General features: G+C 38.8%; 1 protein-coding gene across 1 annotated transcript in view; it reads left to right on the top strand.

The window, feature by feature from the left end:
- Positions 1 to 21,147, top strand: part of MACROD2 (mono-ADP ribosylhydrolase 2) — a 2,010,404-nt gene that overhangs the window by 1,915,486 nt on the left and 73,771 nt on the right. The window contains exon 14 of the mRNA XM_047744583.1: positions 20,285 to 20,362. Coding sequence (XP_047600539.1) covers positions 20,285 to 20,362 — 78 coding nt within the window. The remainder of the gene's footprint in view (positions 1 to 20,284; positions 20,363 to 21,147) is intronic.

Here is a 21,147-nt window from a genome sequence, read left to right as displayed (position 1 = left end):
ATCTTATCCGTTCATGAGTCATTTACTCCATCATTCCCTTCCCCCCTTTCCCTCCTTCCTTCTTTCCATCAACAATTATCTGAGCAAATATTTTTATAACAAGAATTATATTAGATGATGCAGTGGAAGGACATGCACATTTTCCCCTTTCTTGATTTCTCCCCTCCTCATTGCATTTTATTCCACACAATAGTGAACTGTCTTTTCTAGTTTCTTGTCAATTTGTTTGTAAAACTTCAAAACTTACTGTCACTTTGTATCAATATTAGTTATATACGGGACTTCTCTAACTCACTAGAATGTCAATATCTGAAAACTAGGTAACCCAGTCTCATTCATTTGCATGTCCTGTTCCAAGCCCAGCACAGTGACTTGTGCACAGTAGAGCCTCAATAATTGGATATACACAGCCTATGGTAGAAAATGAGCCACTTATAACTGTCCTAATATCATGGCCATTTTGCCAAAATATTTATTACTATTACTAATGGTCCTAATAGAGGGAATTCCCTTTCATAATTCTCCTCTTTCAGAAATGAATTTTCCCCAAAATGTCATGCTAGAAAAACACAAAGGTAAATTCAAAGCAGAGACTTCCCTGTTTGTTCACTTTCATTTGGACAGTTATCCCCTATCAGAGAACAAAATAAATTCCTTCTAAATGGTAAATGTATATAGATTATTTGCTATGGTTAAAGCTCATTATTTATGCTTAATTTATGATGAAGCTTTTCCAATAAGCTTTTCTAATGTTTTGATTAAATATGCTTTAAATTGGATTAAATGGGTGAAAGTAGATAAAATCATTTATCTTCTTTTTAGTATTAAAAGTGTATTTATCTACCGCAGTTTAAAATATTCTCAAGTGGCTATTGGAAGTCAAGTAGCAGTTGCCTTACAATTATATTTTCATATATATTATTTTTCTTTCAAATCAAGTGTGACTGTAATTATATATTGGTAACATTCAGTTTAGTTCTATGATGTCTTGGGAAGCATTTCTAAAAATCTGATGAGTGAGACTTGAAAACAAAATCATCAGATTAGGATATAGGGATTATTTGAGTGGAGTTGCAACCCCTTTCCCCAACACACAATACTGGACCTAAATTTAAGTCCAAATAGGTCTAAGTTAGTATGAGCATCCCTGAGATCCATTTTCAGATTCACAAACCTAAAATTTTGTGTTCTTTGGTGCAAGTCATGCAGCTTTTATGAGCCTCAGTTTATTTTGGATTCACAATATCACTGCTGTGTGACTTTAGGTAATTTTTTAAAGTTGTGCCTCAGTTCCTCCTCTGTAAAATGAGGATGATAATAGTATTATATCATAAGGTCCAAATATCAACATTGGAAGAAGTTAATTCCAGCCCTCCTCAATGCCTTGGAGGCGTTCAAGACTTCAATGGAGGAAGTAATTGCAGATGTGGTGGAAATACCAAAAGAACTAGAACCAGAATTGGAGCCTGAAGATGTAGCTGAGTTGCTGTAATCTCATGAGAAGACTTGAATGGATGAGGAGTCACTTCTCATGGGTAAACAAAGAAAGTGGTTTCCTGAGATGAAATCCACTTCTGGTGAAGACTTTTGAAATGACAACAAAGGATTTAGAATATCACATAAATTTAGTTGATAAAGCAGTAGCAGGGTTAAGAAGACTGATTCCAGTTTTGACAGAAGTTCAACTGTGGGTAAGATGTGACATGTGACAGAGAAACAGTCTGTGGAAGAGTCAATCCACATGGCAAATTTCACTGTTGTGTTAGTTTAAAAATTGCCACAGTGACCCCAGCCTTCAGCAACTACCAGCCTGGTCAGTCAGCAGACATCAACTTAGAGGCAATACCCTCCCCCAACAAAAAGATTCTGACTTGCTGCAAATTCAGGAGATGGTTAACTTTTTTTTTTAAACAATTAAGTATTTTTAATTAAGATAAATACATTGTTTTTTTAGACATAATGCTATTGCATACTTAATAAGTGACATAAATTTAAAAAACATAAATTTTTTATGCACTGGGAAATCAAAAACTTCACTGGACTTGCTTTATTGCAATATTCGCTTTATTGCAGTGGTCTGGAACTAAATCCACAATATCTCCAAGGTAGATGGAGCTCATAGAAACAAAGAACAGAACGGTGGTTGCCAGAGGTGGGGGATGATGAGCGGGAAAAATGGATGAATTGTTTTTGTTTTTACTTTTTTTACCTTAAATAAATGGAATAAATTTATATTTACTAAAGATAAAACAAAGTATTTAGGTCACATTAGAGTACATCTCAAAGTACCTCAGAGAAAGTAACAAAATAAACTGAAGAAGAAGAAGAGGAAGAAGAAGATGGAGGAGGAGGAGGCAGGGAAGAAGGGGAAAAAGGAGAAGGAGGAGGAGGAGGTGAAGGAAGAGGAGGAGGGGGGAGGGGAGGAAAAGGAGGGAGAGAGGGAGGAGTAGGAGGAGGAGAAGGAGAAGAGGAGGAAGAAGGAAAGGAGGAGGAGGAAGAGGAAGAAAGCAAACAAAGCTCAGTTCCCTTCTTTTACACAATGATAACATATTTTCATTGAGAGAAACTAATTTTTAGTTCTAGCATTATATGGAGAAAAGCAATATTTTCCAGTGGTCATGAGGTGGTCTGGTGTATGACTTCAAGAGAATTTTGTGCCTTTTTATACCCTAGTATAATACAATAGACGCAATAAAAATTCAGAGGTTAGCAGTAAATACAAACTACTTCTGGGTTCATCTATATCCTTACATGGACATGGTTAAGGAAAAAAAAAAAAGTTTTGGAGTGATTTTTTTTTTAAAGCATATATACATTATTACTATTTCAATTAAAAACTAAATGTTGTACTTTAAAGGAATTTGAAAGGATTTCATTTTAATTTTGAAGATACGTACTTTGGCCACTGCATGAATGTGACTACACTGAACAACAGAGATCCTGACAGTGGTTCATGTGCAATGGGACGTGATCATATTCTAAGTGAGCAAAGACACTAGAGAAAGGTTATATTAAAGAATTGACTCCACGTTCACGAGCAACATCATGGGGCTCTTGCTCAAACATTCCCATGTTTAAATTTTATAGTATTCATCAGGATGTTAATCAGTGTTCTTATAAAAAGACTTCTACAGCCAAAATGTTTGAAACTACAAGGTTAGACAAAGTTGAGTAGTTTCTACAGATTTCTCAGATGTCTCAACATGCTCACAGGCACTGAGAAGCTCGGGTGAGGTGGAAGCATATGGCATTTCCCACAGTCATTGAACAAATCTCATTAAAAAATGTTTTGCTTCTCGCTTACTTATAGGTAGACTATTTTTAAATCCAACAAAACATTCTATCCAGATGAGTTGAGGAACAAAGTTTTGATTTCAATAAATCATAGTCACTATTAAAAGACAAAGTAAGCAACGATGGAATTACTTTTTAAAAAATGAGGTCTGAGTTTCTTAAATTTGTGGTAGTACAGTGTTACTGAGGAAACATTCTCCCAAGTTTCAGAAAAGGATGTAGCCTATCGTAGTTTTTGACAATAGATATTTTCATGAGCAGAAATATGTTGTCCTGCCTCATTCCTAATGATTCTTGTCGTCATCTCTTCTTTCCACCACGGTTCCCGGGGGGTATATTTATTGCAAGAGACAGAGCGAGTCAGAGGGAAAGACAGAGCATGTCTCAGAACTGCTGCATTCCTTAACAAAAAGAAAGTAATAATTGGCAAGCTAGTGGTAGAGACTGGAAGGTATTTTAATCAAGTACAAAGACAAGGTTTCCTAACAAGCATCGTTGGCCTTTAGCGAAAAGTTTGTCTTCCTATTTCATTTGGAAATTTGCCCTGACATTTTGCACCAGATGTGTTAAATAAGTAGAAAGACAGGCAGAAGGGACAGTAACACTCATATACACATGTGCATACACAAAACAACACATGTACACACACATACACACACACATTGTGTGCACACACTGTGTTTTGAGACCCAAATAAATCTGTACGGGACAGCCTTTCTCCCAGCTTGATCTATGACTTAGGATGTTACTGTGATAGTGGCAGACTCATCGAAGTCTTTCAAAAGCTATTAAACGCCTTCAAATTATCAACTATCCATAAATGTTGTCTATGCCAACCGTAGTGTGAGAATCAGTTCTAAATATTCCCTCCATATTTACTTCTGTTGAAGTAACCCTTCGGTTGACTTCTGTTGACCTCTTCCTCAGAGTAGACAGTTACAGACTTGAGACCACTCTAAGCACCCAGCACTGGGTTTCTCTGGATCCCTCTTTTTAATTTCAGGGGAAAAAGCAACCATATTTTCTCATCCTGCAACTTCCTGCTTCCTGTTTTCTGCTTTCTGGGACTTCCTTCCAACCAGAAGTCCTGGTGTAGACTAGTCTAGAGAACTTGTATCTACAGCTACTCATATGTTACCTACTATCAGTATTTCCCAGGATCAGTGAGAAGACAGGAGTTGCTGAAGCAAACCTTTGCACACATAGGCCTTCCTCTTCTTGACAACATTTTTTGTCCACGGTCTGAGCCCCTGCTCATTTCCTCTCTAGCACTTCTCCCAAGGTTTAACCAAAAGAACTTAGCAGACTCTGCCCCCACTTTATTCCGTGAAACATCAATTTTTCTATCTTTAATTCCTTTCCCCTCCTCCTACCCAATGGGTCTCCTCTTTGAACCATACTTCCAACTCCACAATCTCTCTTCTTCATCAACGGTAAAGAAACCAGGAATTTACTTGTGGTCCATAAGGTGACCATATGCCCTGGTTGGTTTGTTTGGTTTGGTTTGGTTTTAAGTACAATTACAACTGCAAAGATTTTATCTTCTTATCAGACCACATAATATGATTTCTGGGAGGAAAATAATAAAAGGAAAAAAAAATCTTCTTCCTGAGCATAAGCTATCACTCCTTGGGAAACTGGATTTGACTGTTGTTTCCACAAGTTTTCTGCTAGTTTTTCAAGAGGGAAAAAATGGAGGTGAGATGTAAAAAATAATAGTTGTATTCTTCCCCCTCCCCCTCAAAATATCTTTTCTGTCATGTCATGTCATCTTTGCTAATTTTTCCTTTATTTTGAAAATGCTTTCAGATGAATAAAGAAATTGTGTGTCCTAAAAGCTTTGCGCAGAGATCCTAACTAGGTAGATTTGAATAAATGGCAGTTGGGAAAATATAAGGCACAAATGTCATCATCTCACTTAACTCTTTCAGTGACTCTTTTAGATGGACTATGAGTTAGATAACGCTAGCTGCTATAACACAAGAGTTAGGAGAAAAGTGTTTTCTCACATCCAAAAAGCAGTGGAAGTCGGGGCTCCATGCTATCATTCAGGGACTCAAGCTGATGGAGGCTTGTGAGTTCCAGCCTGCAGCCCCCCAGGTTGTCCCGAGTCTTGACATCCAGTCAGCAACTAAAGAGAAGAGAAAAAGGGTTGCACACAGCTGGGTTTTTTTTATGGCCGGGCCGAAGAGTAGCACCCAGTCCTTCTGCCCACTTTCTGTTGACCAGAACTCAGTCACCTGGCTCTGCCTGGCTACAGGACAGATCTTCCTGAGTCCTTCAGGCTTCTCCTTCCAATGTGACTAAGATGAGGGAAATGGATTTGTTGAACAGGTACCCAGTATCTCCTAGAGATGAGTGCTATTATTATTATTATCAGTCATTATCATTATTATTTTTATTTTATGTCCCTGATTTTATAAATGAGGCAACCAAGGGACAGAGGGAGAAGGAGAGAGAGAATTCTCAAGCATACTTCCTACTGAGCATAGACCCCAGGATCCTGAGATCACAACCCAGCCACAATCAAGAGTCAGATGCGCAACTGACTTAGCCACCCGGTCTCTGCTATATTCCAAAGACAGTAATGCCCAGTCCTAAATAATAATATATTGGGATTTTTGTGTGCCATTTTAAAGCTGGATCATGCTATAATTTTTATTCATTCTTTGTATCCCTCCTTATTCCATAATCACATTTAAAGCAGTTACCTCAAAACAGACACCTGTCATGAACAACAGGGTCTTTGCATGTGCTAATAAATGAGCAGATAGCTCGACGGAGGCTCAAACAGAACTCTGATTCATGAGTTTGCTTATTGGTTTTCCTGTTGGCAGATATCTTCTTATATTTGGTCTTGGAATTCAATAGTTGTGTTATATAGACAGCTGGTTTTAATGAGTCTAGGGTCAAGTGTATATATTTGAACCCTTTGTGAGTCAGCTAACCTACATAGATAAAAAAATTAATGGTCATATTCATATACGGTACTTGAATATGATCTCATTTCTCAAGTCAAGTAAAAGGTGATGGCTCCTGAGGCTTACTGCCATTACCAGACAAAGCAAAATAAACAGATTACAGCCCACTCTGTCTTGAATTCCTGTAATACCTGAGTGCTTCCCTCAAAGTAAAAAAGTAAAAAGCAAAAAAAGTAACTGTAAGGTGCACCATGATAAACTCTCCTTGTCCCTCCATTCTTGTCTCACAGAACCTTCTCTCCTCTCGCTATGCTTCATGCTCATCGTGGCCTTCCCTGGTCATCTTTTTAGGTGGAACCTTTCTCTACTAAACCTTTATTCAAGCCCCCTCTTCTCACTTCATTATACCTACTGCTATCTGTAACTTTGTAAACCTTTCTTTTTTTTTTTTTTCCATACTTGCCCTTTGTCCATCTCCCTCCACTGTAACTTAAATTTCATGGGGTAAAGAACCATGTCTGTGTTGTTGATCATTTTATCCCTGATTAGTACACAGTCTGGCCTAGAGAATGTACCAAGTAGCAGTTAAAAAGCATGGGTGTTGGGGGCTGAGGGCTCAGTCTGCTGGGCACCTGGCTCTTGATTCTCAGGTCATGGTCTCAGGGTCGTGGCATTGAGTCATGCATCAGGCTCTGCACTCAGCATACAGTCTGCTTGTCCTTCTCCCGCTGCTCCCCCCCCATTTCTCCCTCAAATGAATGGATAAAATCTTTTTAAAATATAAGGCTTTAAAATATATGGGTGTTTTTATCACCATTAAGAGATACTTATTGGGTTTTAACTTTCTAAGACTTTCTGCAATATAAAGAAGAAAATATGGTTCTTGCCCTTTAAGGAAGTTACAATCTAGACAGAAAAAGGAGCTATGTAGGTGTTAGTTACATAGGCAGTATCAGCGAGAACAATAATAGTAGCAGCTAATATTTATCTAACCCTTGTTATACACCAGGTGCTATTCTAAGAACTTTACATGTTTTCATTCATTCCACTCTCATCCAAGCTATAAATGCAGCTGTCATTGCATTGGGCAGACAAGGAAAGAGAAGCATGGTGCAGGGAGGTAAGTGGTCTGAGGCCACATAGTTAGCATATAAGAGAGCTGACCAATGAGACAAAGCATGACAAGCACCAAGGAAGGATTACACTGAAACATATTATAGGAGCTGGGAGTCAAGGAGCATCTCTAGCTTGGGATTATCTGTGAAATGAGGGTAGAGAATATGGCATTTGAGCTGGGATCTGAAAGAAGCACAAAGGTAATAAATTAGGGAGAAGCTATTCTCATTGAGAAGAGCATCTATGAAAGAGTGGGAGTTGGACATCAGACAACCTATTTTAGGTACGATGAATAGATCCACATGGTATCATGATAGATCCATCCATCCACTCATTAATTAGTCGCTAAATGAGAGCCCCGAATTTCACACTAAGAAGTTTGGGTCAAATCAATATAAAGCAAAAACTTTCAACTATTAAATATTGTTGGGTTCTAAATAGTTTTTTAGTGTGGTGGTTGTTACAAATTTATCATTCTCTTTCTTCCTCTAATTCCTTCTCAGAACATCCTCTCTGATTATCCCTAATTAGACTTTTCTTCTCCTCAGCTATCCCTATTAACATTTGCAGGTGCCTCTCTATAAGCCCAATTAGAGTTTCTACTTTCTGATAGACCATCCTCTGGCAAGATGCAGTTTCCCATCTTCATAACTTTAGCCTTCACATAAACATGTCTTTAGTTATTTGTCTAACTCAAGCTAATACTAAGTTCTCTAGAACAATGCTGTCCCACAGAGATAAATACGAGCCACATATGTAATTTTAAATTTTTTTAGTAGCTACATTAAGGAATGAAAAAAGAAGAGGTGAAAATTGTTTTAATAATATATTTTACAGGGCACCTGGGAAGCTCAGTTGGTTAAGCATCTGCCTTCAGCTCAGGTCATGATTCCAGAGTGCCGGGATCAAGCCCCACTGTGGGCTCCCTGCTCAGTGGGGATCACTTGTCCCTTTCCCTCTGCCCCTCCCCACCATGCATGCACACTCTCTCTCTCAAATAAATAAAACCTCAAAAAAAATAAGAAAAATATATTTTACTTAACAATTATATCCAACATACACTAATTTCCTTGTGAAGTTGAAATAAGAATTAATAATGATATATTTTGCATTTTTTTGTACTGAGTCTGTATGACTCAGTTACATATTTTGCATTTACAGAACGTGTCATTCAGACTTGCCACCTTGCAAGGACTCACTGGCCACATGTGGCTGGTGGCTAATGTATTGGACAGTGTCTAGAATTAGCTTGGGAGGAAATAGGTTGCAGTGATGGCTTATCACTTTAGTCTTAAAGTGTAATTCTTTTTTATTCTTTTAAGATTTTATTTATTTATTTGACAGAGATCACAAGTAGGCAGAGAGGCAGGCAGAGGGAGGGGGGAAGCAGGCTCCCCCTGAGCGGAGAGCCCGATGCAGGTCTTGATCCCAGGACCCTAAGATCATGACCTGAGCCGAAGGCAGAGGCTTAACCCACTGAGCCACCCAGGGGCCCCTTGAAGCTTGATTCCTTAAGAGCTCTTGCCTGCAGGATTTAATACAAGCAGCTGTGATATGACCTGGGCCTTTCTGGACACTCGAGCAAGTTTTTTGTTTTCGTTCTGTTTTGTTTGATTTTTTATTTTTCTGGGTATATGTGAAGCTTCAAGGAGGTTCAGATTTTTAGCAGTAAGATCCAGTATATCTGCTGTTAAAAAAGAAGTGTCTGAAATGGTTCTCCCAGCTTCACTGTTGATCTGCGTCTCACAGACTCAGCCGCTCTCGGAGCTGTGTCCTTCCTCACCACGTACGAGGTGCTTGCTCTCCCTGCAATGGGAAATCTGTGGGTGGTCCATCTGAGGATACTTATTTTTAAAATCCTCCTCTGAGTGCAAGCTGACTTAGCTACAGAGGAGAAATGCACGCAGATGGGGCTTTGGTTCACAAATGCAGTAGGTTTTAGTGGCGGTTCTTAAAGAGTGGTCCCTGGAGCCGCAGGACCAGCATCACCTGGGATCTTCTTAGAAAAGCAATCTCTCAGGCCTCACCCCAGACCTACACCATCAGATGCCCTGGGAGAGGGAACCAGCATCCTGTGCATTAAAAATCACTCTGGGGGATCCCAGAGCACGCTAATACTTAAGAACTGCTGTGGTTAAGGAAAAAATAAGTTGAAGGCAAAGTATGGGGAAGCAGTGAATGTTTGATATTTGAAAAGAAAAAAAAAAAAACAACAACATTATTTTCACTCTTCCAGTAAGATTCACCGTAGGATCTATTGACTTGGCCAGCCTTCCTAGCGCAATTAAAATTCACTTTCCCGAGCAACCGTATGAATGAATTTCGCCAACATAATATGGAGCAAAGGAAACCAGAGAGAGAAGAGCATGTATTGTGTACCATTCCATTTATATAAAGTCTGAAAACAGGGACAACAGATAAATGCTGTCGCAAGTCAGAGTGGTGATTTTTGGAGGGGAGGGGAATGGTTGAAAGGGGGGATGAGCTGAGCTGCCAGGAAGCTGGGTATGTTGTGTTTCTTGAGCTGGTGCTGGTTACACAAGGATGTTCCATTTGTGACAAAATGACAAGCTGTGTACTTCATGAATTTTGCACTTTATTTATCTTCAATGAAAAGTTGACAATTGCAAGTTTTTTTTTTTTCCTCAAAAATCATGAACACACCTTTTTTGGAAGTGTTCAATGATGGAAATGGCATGCACTGTAATTCAGCATCCCCCTCCCCCCGTTGTAACTCCTAAATAACAGAGGTTTTGCCTTGAAGTGACCTGTTTTGTACTTGTCTGAGCTTGAGGAGAAACGTAAGCTGCCCTAAGGCTCTCCTGCATCCCCCGTTTCATTAAGGTCCTTCCCCCACTGTTGGTTTCTGCTCAGTGTCAACCTCTTCTTATTCTCAGACACATTTGATTTTTTTTTTTAATTGATTTATTTATTTACTTGGAAGAGAGAGAGAGTAGGGGGAGGGGCAGAGGGCAGGAATCTCAAGCAGACTCCCCACTGAACGCAGAGCCCCACACGGGGCTCGATCTCACGACCCTGAAATCATGACCTGAGCCAAAAACAAGAGTCAGATGCTTAACCCACTGAGCCACCCAGGTGCCCCCAGACCCATCTGATTATTATTGAGGCCAGCAAACTGGCCTCAAGCAGGATCCTTCCAAGAAGATCAGCATTTTTAGAAGTCCCCAAAGGAAGAAGTTTCAAATCCCAAAAGGATGACATGCTTCTGTGGGAACGATGAGTGACAGAGTGGTTATTCTGGAACAGATGTCCCCTTACATCTCACAACACAGAGAGCCATCGGGCCACTAGCTGCAGCTACTCACTCGGTCACCTTGATCAGATGTGTCTTCCTCACAGGTGATGTAAGGAACAGTAGAACCCGAGTGTGAGCACAGTAGAGGGGCCAGGGTTGTGACACTGGCCTGAATAGGACGCAGTGTTCCAGACAGACGTGCTACTAATCTGACATTGGCTCTGATTCTGTTTGCAAGTGGTGTTTTATCAAGTAAGGCCACAAAACAAGAAGTGACCACAGATGTGTGTTGGAGGGTTATTCAGTCCTTACGCTGTAGATCTTTTGGTCTATAACAATAAAGCTACCTCTCATTGTTTCCCACCAATATAAGAACATCAGAGACTGTTGGTTAGTAACCTGTTCTCACTATCGTTTTTGAAAACTTATCACTATAGTTCTGTATTATAAGCAGAACTAATCATATGCCAGTTCCCTCTAGGACTGCTTCAGATGCTTCTAAAATGCCAACATATTTCCATGGTGTTTGGCAAGTCATGAATTAACTCCCCTCTTTGCAGGGAACTCTTACGGCCATCCTGTTATCAGGGACCCACCAGCAGGCTCCAGGACCCTGCCCCAGTGGATATGTCCATTCTGATTAGCAGAGTCCAATGCCAGTTATTGTTCTGGATATCACCCCAGATTCCCTTAACATGACTTTATCTGTGCCATCCAAACTGTGACTCCTTGATACAGTTGAAGGATCTGTGAAAATTAACTCCAGAGAATTAGGATGGGGAAAGGGAACCCAATATTTAGGGAAGATTCCATTTTCCACATCCCTTTTGAGACTTAGTTCTGAGGGGCAACAGGGGTATCAACTTGAATAGCTCACATTCAAAATGGAGGGGTGCCTGGCTGGCTCAGTCAGTGAAGCATGTGACTCTTGATCTCGGAGTCATAGGTTCAAGCTCCACGTTGGGTGTAGACTACTTAAAACCTTAAAAAAAAAAAAAAAAAGTTAAATAAGTCACCCAAACATAGAAATGCACATGTCAGTGTTATGGAGGGAATGCTATGTCTTCCCCAAACAGAAATGTCCAATGGGGAGTCCTAGCCCCCAGCATGATGGTATTTAGAGATGGGGGTCTTTGGAAGACAACTGGGTTTAGAGTAAGTCCCCAGGGTGGAGCCCTCAGTGGCCTTTTTAAGAAAAGGAAGAAAGAGAGATCTCTGAGTTTCCATTTGCACACACGCTGGTCCACATGAGAACAGAGTTAAGAAGGCAGCCTACTGCAAAGCAGGAAGAGCGCCCCCATCTGAGACGAAATCAGTTAGTATACCTTGATCTTGGACTTCTAGCCTCCAGAGATAGAAACAAACAAATTTCTGTTGTTTAGGCCACTCAGTCTCTGGTGTTTTGTTATGGCAGCCCAAGAAGACTAATATGGTTGGTCATTACATTAGAAAAATCTATTAAAATTATTTTTAGAACTCATAGTTAAATCTAGTGTAAAATAGTAGTAGATTAAAGTAAATTATAATATTATTTATTTCTTCCTGGAAATAAAAAAGAACACTTTGGAGTGAATCCTTAGTAAACTTCCCAAGACCCTCTTAAAATAACATTTTGCAGTATTTTGTTTTAACACATTTTTCTCAGTTTATGAGGCAAAACATTGCCTTCATCATACCAATGCCTCTATACACCCCATTTCCTATAATACCAGATGTCACCTGATTTTCCCCCCACCAGGGTCATATCAGAAAATGAAATTTACTGAACTTGTTTTATTCTGCATGACCAGGCTGTTCCCCTCTTTAACTTTCTCTAAGTTTCTTGGTTCAGTATTTTTCAATCTGTGTACAAGGTTCATGAGGGTGCTGTATGTTTGAAATGCCTAAAAAGGTGGGTGTTTTTTAAAAATGGATCTAAAAGAATGCCATACTTCTAAAAGTAGTGTTTGTAAAAAGCACTTTAGAGATGTTTGATGTATCTGTACATGTTAAAATTAGATAATGAACTTGCAAGAACTACAAAGGGAGTAAGGCCCAACTCTCCCAAGTTCTGCAGAAGCAGCACACACTGGGGTTACTGCTATTGGAAGGAAAGTCAGCGAGGAAGTAAACCACTTCAGCAGCCCCAAGGACTGGGTCCTCTGGAGGCAACACCAGCTCAAGCAGTTCCTCCAGGTTCTCAGTAACTCCTCAAATAGCTGTCCACTCAAGGAGCATCAAAAGCTTACTACATTCTTTCCCTTTTCTACTCTTCTAAAGCCACTAGATGACTCATTATGCTTCTTTGTTCTACCCTGTCAGCAGCTTGTGTTTCCTCCCTTCTCTTTCAGTGAACCTCTGCCTTTAAACCACTCAAGGCTTTGAAACCTGACCTATTTTACCATCAAACGCTCCCAGATTAATACATTCCTAAAGAACTAACAGATTCCTCTCAGTATAATCTAATATTAATTCTCTCATGGAAGGTGGAGGTGTCCTATCAGACCACCCTTAGGTCTGTTGGCCAACCCACAGATGACTACCCAGGGCCAAACCCTCACCAATCATCTGTGACCCAGCTTTTAGAATTATATGGTGCCAGACATGGCAACTTCTTTTCCCAACTTTCCCTAATCAGGGGGCAGGCACTTTCCCCAACATTCCCTAATTAAAGGCAGCATGGCACAAGAAGGCTGTAAATCAGAATGAGGTCAACATTCACATTTTTGCTGCTGAGTCGTAGGAGACAGGTTAGTGACTAGCTTGGCTATCTTGGTTTGGAGTCTCCAAAAGCAAAATTCTCAGACGAGGATATGGGGGCAAATGGTTTATTTGAGAAGTGGTCCCGGGAAGCACAGTAAGGAATGGAGAGAGAGGACAGCAAAAAGAGGGTACATGAATGAGGGGAACTGGGACTCTATTTCTCTAAGAAGTATAGAGCACATTCAGAATTGTCTCCCAAAGAGTTAAGGAAACAGGTCATATCTCCTGAATCCTTTGGGGAGTCTCTAGCTGGGTATTATCTGTTGGATACTTCTGATTCATCCAAGGAAAAATGCCCTCAATCAGAGTCTCAGAAAGGAACCCATCTCCTGAAACCATTTGCTGCGATCTCAGGAGGAGCCCAGTGCGATATTGGTGGGGCATTTTCCACCATGAGGCTTAGCTATAGAGAGATCTAAACTCTCTAGACCTCAGAGGTGGGTGTGGGCTGGGAAGATATAAGAGAAAGAAGAGTGGAGTGAATCCAGTATTGGGATACCCAATAGCACAACAACATAGGATTATTTAGAATGGTGGGAAATTGGATTAATTTGAACATCCAATAATAGACACAATGGTAAACTAGCTTGTGGTAGGTCTACAGAGTGAACCACTCTGGGGCCATTCATACTATAGAATTGTATTCAATAGCCTAGTAGAACACTGAAGAAAAAAATAACTGAGAAAAGTAAGTACATCCATTTTCATTTGGATGGGTTTGTGGGTCCTTCTAGATAGGAGGAGCAAGTAAGTGCTAAGGAGAAGTCATCCTGGTCTTTGAAGTTCCCATGAAATGGGTAACTCCCATGAAAGGTCCAAATGCTTATGTTAGTTTCTAAATACATCCCTTTACATCACTTGGGCAATAAGACTCAAATAAAGACTGCTCCAAAAGGGTGAGTTTTGACTCAGTCCATTAGGAACGTAGGAAATTCCTCTGGCTCTCAGCAGTGTTGGGTCCCCGGCATCCCAGCCACACTCCCCAAGCATCTGGCTAAAAAGAACCTGAGCCCAGAAGTTGAAGCATTTATGAATCTGGGGATAGACTCTGTCTACTGCCTCAGCTTCTCCACAAAATAAAATAACTGAGAAGTAAAGGCCAGTCTGTGACTCTGCCCAGAGTTAGGATCCAGAAAGCCTTTATCACTTCTCCAAAGGGAATGTTCTCTCAAAGACTTTCCATTATCAGATTGAATTAAAAAGTGTAAATAAAACACTCCCTGATTTATAGATGAACATTTTAATAGAATTACAAGTCAGTGTCTACCTAGAACCATAGCTACTCTTCATGCCTGTGGTTTGGTCAGATTTTTTTTAAAAGGGGGGGATGTCAAGTAATCCTGCTGTGCAAGGCTTAGCAAGAAAGAGGGAGGCAAGATCAGAAAGGAATCGGAAGGATGGAGGTCAAGGATAGCAGGTCACAGACAACTGGAAACAAGAGCAGATTTACCTTTGTTTACATTGCCAAGGGGGAAAAATTAACTTGATGGAAAAGGGTAATTAAGCATTTCTTTTTCCATCATGGTCAGCCTGGCTTCATATCCAGCTGTTCTATTAGACACTGTGATGACTCTTCGTCAAGTCACAGAGTTAACGATGGCCAGTGTGGCACCGATGTCACACAGCAATACTTCCCCCACCATTAACCTTTATTTTATTAATAATAAAAATCTCAGAGTGAGAAGAGTCCAACTCAGGCAGATAACAAGGGAAGCCTGAATGTTTACAGAGAGGTGTTGTCAGAACAAAAAGATAATTTGAACAAATCAGCAGATTAGCCTTGAAAGGTACTTAGATTATCTAGCTCAACACCCTCAGTTCCTAGGTGTAGAAACTGAGACATTGTAAGGTGAATGGGTTTTCCTAGCGTTACGAAGCTTGGTATTGTGAATCTAGGATCACAACCTCAAGCCAGCGTCCATCCATCATGACTGACCCTCTTATTTGCTTGTATTTTCAGTAACAACCTGTAGAAAAATAACCCCTCCAATGTAGGAATTAGCTGGTTTACACAAGTTACTGTTTGGAATCTGGTGTGTGTTTTCTAATAGAAACAAAGTTAGTAGTACATGGTGGTAGTTTTCCCAGCCCTGCCTCAGAAACGGTTAGTAGCTGCATTCTAGAACTTTGGGAATAATTGGCCCCATTTTAATGGGGGTTAATGATTGCACAATGAAGACAAATGACCGACCACAGCTCAGTCTGGCCTCCCAATGCTCAGGGCAATTTCCTGTCCTATGGACCTGGTAACTTTACAGGTAAATATAGATCACTCTTGTATGTCCAGCTGCACTGGGACTGAGCATAGTTTAGATCATTGCCATCTGAATACTCTAGGAATGTATTGCAGGATACATTTCTCCTATATAGAGGAATAGTCCCTGCAAAGCTTCACTGAGACCATAATCGGCTGTGGAGATGCTAGTTTATGGTGGATAAACATACTGTTCAGATGGAGTAAAAACTACTTTATTCTAATTGCTTCACATAATAAACCACCGATTCAAATGAGCAGGCCAGGATAAATGTTTTGCTTGGTATAATCGAATCAGTTTACAAGAACCAGAGGAAATCCAGGTGATTGTGGTTTCTGTGCAAGGTAAGAGACTCGTGGGTGAATGTTTACAGGCTACAGAGCAAATATTTCAGACATAGGTGTTTGTACATAACACTTACTTTGTTCAGACCCCTTGGAACTTTTATACCAAAGTGACCTCCTACCGCAACTCTCCATAGTAGTCAGGGATTACCTTTCTTACTAGATGGATTTTGTACATCCTCTGACTTGAAAATATTTTCAAAGGCAGTTAATCATCCGTTCAGTTTTATACTTTATAGACATTCCAAATTTTGGTCCAAAATGTTGTTTACCAGCTGGATTGTCCTCTTCATTTGTTAAACGCATCTGTATGTGTTTTTAGCTCTTTTCTCAAGTCAAATTTACCTTAAGAATTCAAGAAGTGGGGTGCCTGGGTGGCTCAGTTGGTTAAGAGCTGCCTTCGGCTCAGGTCATGATCCCAGGGTCCTGGGATCGAGCCCCACATCGGGCTCCCTGCTCAGCAGAGAGCCTGCTTCTCCTTCTCCCTCTGCCTGCCGCTCGACCTACTTGTGCTCTCTCTCCCTCTCTCTCTGTGTCAAATAAATAAATAAATCTTAAAAAAAGAAAAAAAAAAGAATTCAAGAAGTGCCATCATTGATGAATTCATGGAGTGGGCATCAAATTCTGTAGCTGCTTCTCAATTATAATCCTAAAAACCTTTTGTAAAATGGCTGTTTCACTGGCATTAAGATATAAATATTCTAGTTATTTTTAGTCTTGTCAGGGTCATGGGTCCCTATGAAAATATGATGGAAACTATCTCCTTCTAAATAAGTGAACATGACAATATATGTACACATTTTACACATCAATTTATTCCTCTAAATATATCTAGGAGTTAAGAACTAAGTTCTTAATTAAGGTTAAGAACTTTTATTGTAAGGGGACATTTTCAAAAGAGATAGTACCTATTTTGATTTACAGTTTAGATGTTCATTAAAAATGCAATAGTGGGGTACCTGGGTGGCTCAGTGTGTTAAGCCTCTGCCTTTGGCTCAGGTCATGATCTCAGGGTCGTGGGATGGAACCCCACATTGGGCTCTCTGCTCAGCAGGGAGCCTGCTTCTGCCTGACTCTCTGCCTACTTGTGATCTCTTTCTCTGTCTAATAAATAAAATCTTTTTTTTAAATGCAGTAGTTTCATTGCTTATCATCACATCTTCAATCTGTACTTGTACTGTTTTATATAGACATGGTGTAATTGACTACATTAAAAATGACCTGCTTTTTAGAATTTGTTTTATGTTTTTTAAAATTTTAATCTATTTTAACTACTCTTAAACCTTTTTCAACTTTCTAAATGAGGAAATTTTTTTTACTGTATGGAAGTATTTCTTTTTTATTCTTGTTAATCTTAAAAGATAATCTATCTTTAGAACTTTGGCTCAAACATTTGACTTAATATTTGCATTTGAAAAAATTTTCTAATAGAACATTGACCTTAAAGATTTTGAAAGTCACAGTCTGCATATATATTTAATTCCAGTTCTCTGCTATTAAAATAACATTGACTGAATCTCAGAATTAGGTGGTAAGTCCTTTACATTTTTTGAATATTACCAAATGATAAATTTTAGAATTAAATAAAATATGAATTTGAGGGGACTCAAGAATTTAGTATAGACAACTATATTTTTCACGGTAGTTTATAGAACTTACATAGAAAAATAAGCTCTTTTAGTGACCATATATACTCAATATGTGTTCTTTCTTATTATGAATAATGATTTTATATATATATATGCAGTGCAGTGTTCATCACCTCCTAGTCAGAAAAGCTGCACTGTCATTTCAAACCCACAACTAAGTCTAACATAGTAAGATCTATGACTTAAAACATTCAGCACCATATCCAGTCTTGCCAAAGTTCATGTGACTAGGAATTCAAAGAGCCCTTTGAAAAGAGAGAAACTTCAGTGGAAACAATCTCATAGCCACATGGCCATGTGTGGATGCTGTCATGAGCTTCTAGCTTTTATCCTGTTTTATTGCTGTATATGCAAGTGGAACCATCTCAAATACAAAACAAAAGGAACTTGTGGGTTTGGTGATGGGTCAGGTTGATAGGAAATACTTGGCCTCACAGAAAGACATGTATTTGGGTCCACAGAGAATGTGCTCAAACATTATATATCTAGGATATATATATATATATATATATATATATATATAGTCCTTTGTAGATTTTATTTCTAAAATTATGACACATTCTTAAATTAATAGTGTATTACGGTTCATTAGGTAGCATTTTTTTTCCTACCTACACGAAGTTAATAGTGAAAATGACAATTGATGGTGTCTTAGATTCAACAAAACATTATATATAGATTAGAACACATAAGATCTGAAGGCACCTGAGCAATGTTAAAACAACTCTCCAAGGAAATTGAAACTGAAGGGTCAATTAGTTTGCTAGAAAGACAGATTTTGGTGACAGTCCAGAGATTAATTTTTCAAGTATTTTCAACCATCTTATGTGAATCATTAGACCATAAACCCATAAACTCAATGTAAATCACTTTTTAAAAGACATTTTTAATATAATATTTGATGCATGGAACATAATGTTTATGTAAATTATAAAGCATAATGAATTATTGTTGAGTGTAAATGAACACATTTTAACTACATGCAAAATCTTGGATAATCTTAAAACATTAATGTCGAGAGAAATGAGTATTGCCCAAGCCTGCATATCAAATGATGCCATTCTCTATAAATAAGTAAAATTTTCAAAATTAAAATTGAGCCTGATTCATATAGTACCTTTTTAAAATCATTGTTCACTTTCAGTGTTAATGCGGACAAAAGTATTCAAGGTTTGTTGTTTTTGTTTTTTTAAATCCACATGTTAGAGCCAAAATTAAGAAGGCATGTTTTAAGGGGAACTGGTTTAAAACAATTTGACTAGAGTGAGAGAAGAGTTTGGAAAATGTGTCTATGCTCAGTTTTGCTTCCAAATTTGGACTTTGAAACTTATTGTCAGTCTCAGAAAGAAATAAGAAGCTGTGCAGATAATTAAACATTTGCCTTGGGGGAATTATTTGCAGTTAATTAAAATCATACACTTTGGGTGTATGCTTGCTTCACTGGTTATTAAATTTGAATCATATGTTAACTACCCAGGTTTCTCACTTGTCCATCAAATGTTGCTTGTGGCAGGTTCAAGAAACAAACTTTCTCATAATATTCTAAACTGCATTGTTTGAAACGATCTCCTAGTTGGGGGAGGGAGAGAGGGAAAAGGAATAAGGAAACAAAGAAGGAAGGATTTGAGACTCCATCTATTCAGCTCTGTTCAGAGTGACAGCTCAGTGGAGCAACGTGAACTCAGTAGAGAACCCATTTGTAATGGGAGTCTCAGTCTGCCATCTCCAGTGTGCTCCATGGCCATATGCATACCATATTAGGTCATGGCTTTTAGATATCTTTAGATTACCACTCTTATAGCTGCATGAAAAATATCCCCTAGATTGTAACCTTTATGAGGGCAGTGTCAATCACTATTGACTGCCTAGGCTCAAGAAGTATCTGGCATAGGGTTGGCCCTTAATAAATACTTTTAGAATGAATGAAAGGCCCATTTTCTGTCTTCCCACCAACCCACTCACATGCTCTTTCTGATGGCTTTCTAAAGAGCCTACAGAGAGCCCTCAGGAACCAACGAGGAATCCCGTGTAGTCTTGGAAGAGTCCATGGTCACTGAAACCTATTTGGCCACGTTATTTCCTGCAAGTATATCCTGTAACAACAACAACAACAACAACAACAAAACCATGAACTTATACTGATTTCACATTTAAATGTGCTATATGAGGGAGAGGATGAAATTGCACAGAACAGAAGGTTTGCATTCCCCTTTCCTATTGTTCTACTGGTAGTGTTCCTCAGGAAGATGAACTTAATTACAACTGGATTTCAAAGCTCTACATCTGGCTCTTTCAAGGACTCAAGGCTCCCATATATGAACAATTGCAGTAATGGACGCATTAAGAACATTAAAATTGTTATTCCTTTAATCTCCTCTATTTTGCCTGCCTTTCATATCCTTTTGCACAATTCCCCAAGGACTTTCACTAATGCATAAAGGCCTGCTTATATTTTCTTCTTTGTTGCAAAAAGATAACCCAACCAAATTTCTATCATCCTTACCTTTGTAAACTTTGTACAAGACCTCTTCTACAGTACTTTAGGAATAGCTTAGTTATTGATAAAAATATTTAAGTATTCTAAGGGTATTTTCTAAAAATAATAAATTCCATGCCCCAAAGATAGATATATCATGACAGTGCTGGCAGTTGCTCTGTTTCCCAGTTAAAAGTGCTGACTAGAGGTTTTGCTTATTTGTTGTGGCAGATTCTGCAAAGGACGACAATATTGTAAAAGACAATGAAGTGACAGATCATTCTGTGTGTGACCAAGATCAACCTAATGGTAAGTTGTGAGGTCCTTTTTTATTTGTTTTCTTCTTCTGAGAAACATTATATTTTAAAAAACAGATTTTAGTTTTTCTGGGAAAAAATGGTATCTGGTAATATTTTATTAACTATGAATGTCAAGTGACTGGTAGCTGCCAAGTTTAGAAAGGAAATTTGCTCTCCACAATCCTCATCACTCACTATTTTTGTACCAGGCTGACTTTATTTTTGTTACCTGCCTAAACTCTATGGGCATTGGGTTTGCAACTACAGAAATGAAGAAACGATAATAATGAGAAAAATGGGACTCATATAGACAATAGAGCTAGGTGATTAAATCTACATATCCTTGGAATACAAAGAAGAGAGACTAGAACAAACAGAAATGAAACAATCTTTAGACAAATAACAGAAAAATAGTTTTCCTAATGTAAACCAGTTTCTCCACCCAAAACACAAGAGTACACGTATTTATAGACAACAGTACTGAAAACTCAAACAGGAACAGAAATCTACAAAGCCTCATGGACTTTCTGAAGATCAGTGATAAAGAAAGGCTTATAAAGCATATAGGAAAATCAGGTTGCAAACCAAATCAGCAAAATCAGATTAGCCTTAGCTTTCTTTCTCCTTCCACAATTCTAAATACTAGATGAAATGGAATAACATTTCCATTGCTCGAAAGGACACAGTTTCTATATTTAGTGAAGTTATTACTCATACATGGAGTCAGGAGTAATATTTTCTCAGGGATACATAGATTAAGAAAATATACCACTCAAGTATCCTTCCTGAATAAAC

The sequence above is a fragment of the Lutra lutra genome, chromosome 9 (assembly GCF_902655055.1).
Source record: "Lutra lutra chromosome 9, mLutLut1.2, whole genome shotgun sequence".
In the NCBI taxonomy this organism is placed as follows: Eukaryota; Metazoa; Chordata; class Mammalia; order Carnivora; family Mustelidae; genus Lutra; species Lutra lutra.
Note: the sequence above shows the minus strand (reverse complement) of the source record. Positions and strands in the feature narration are given on the sequence as shown.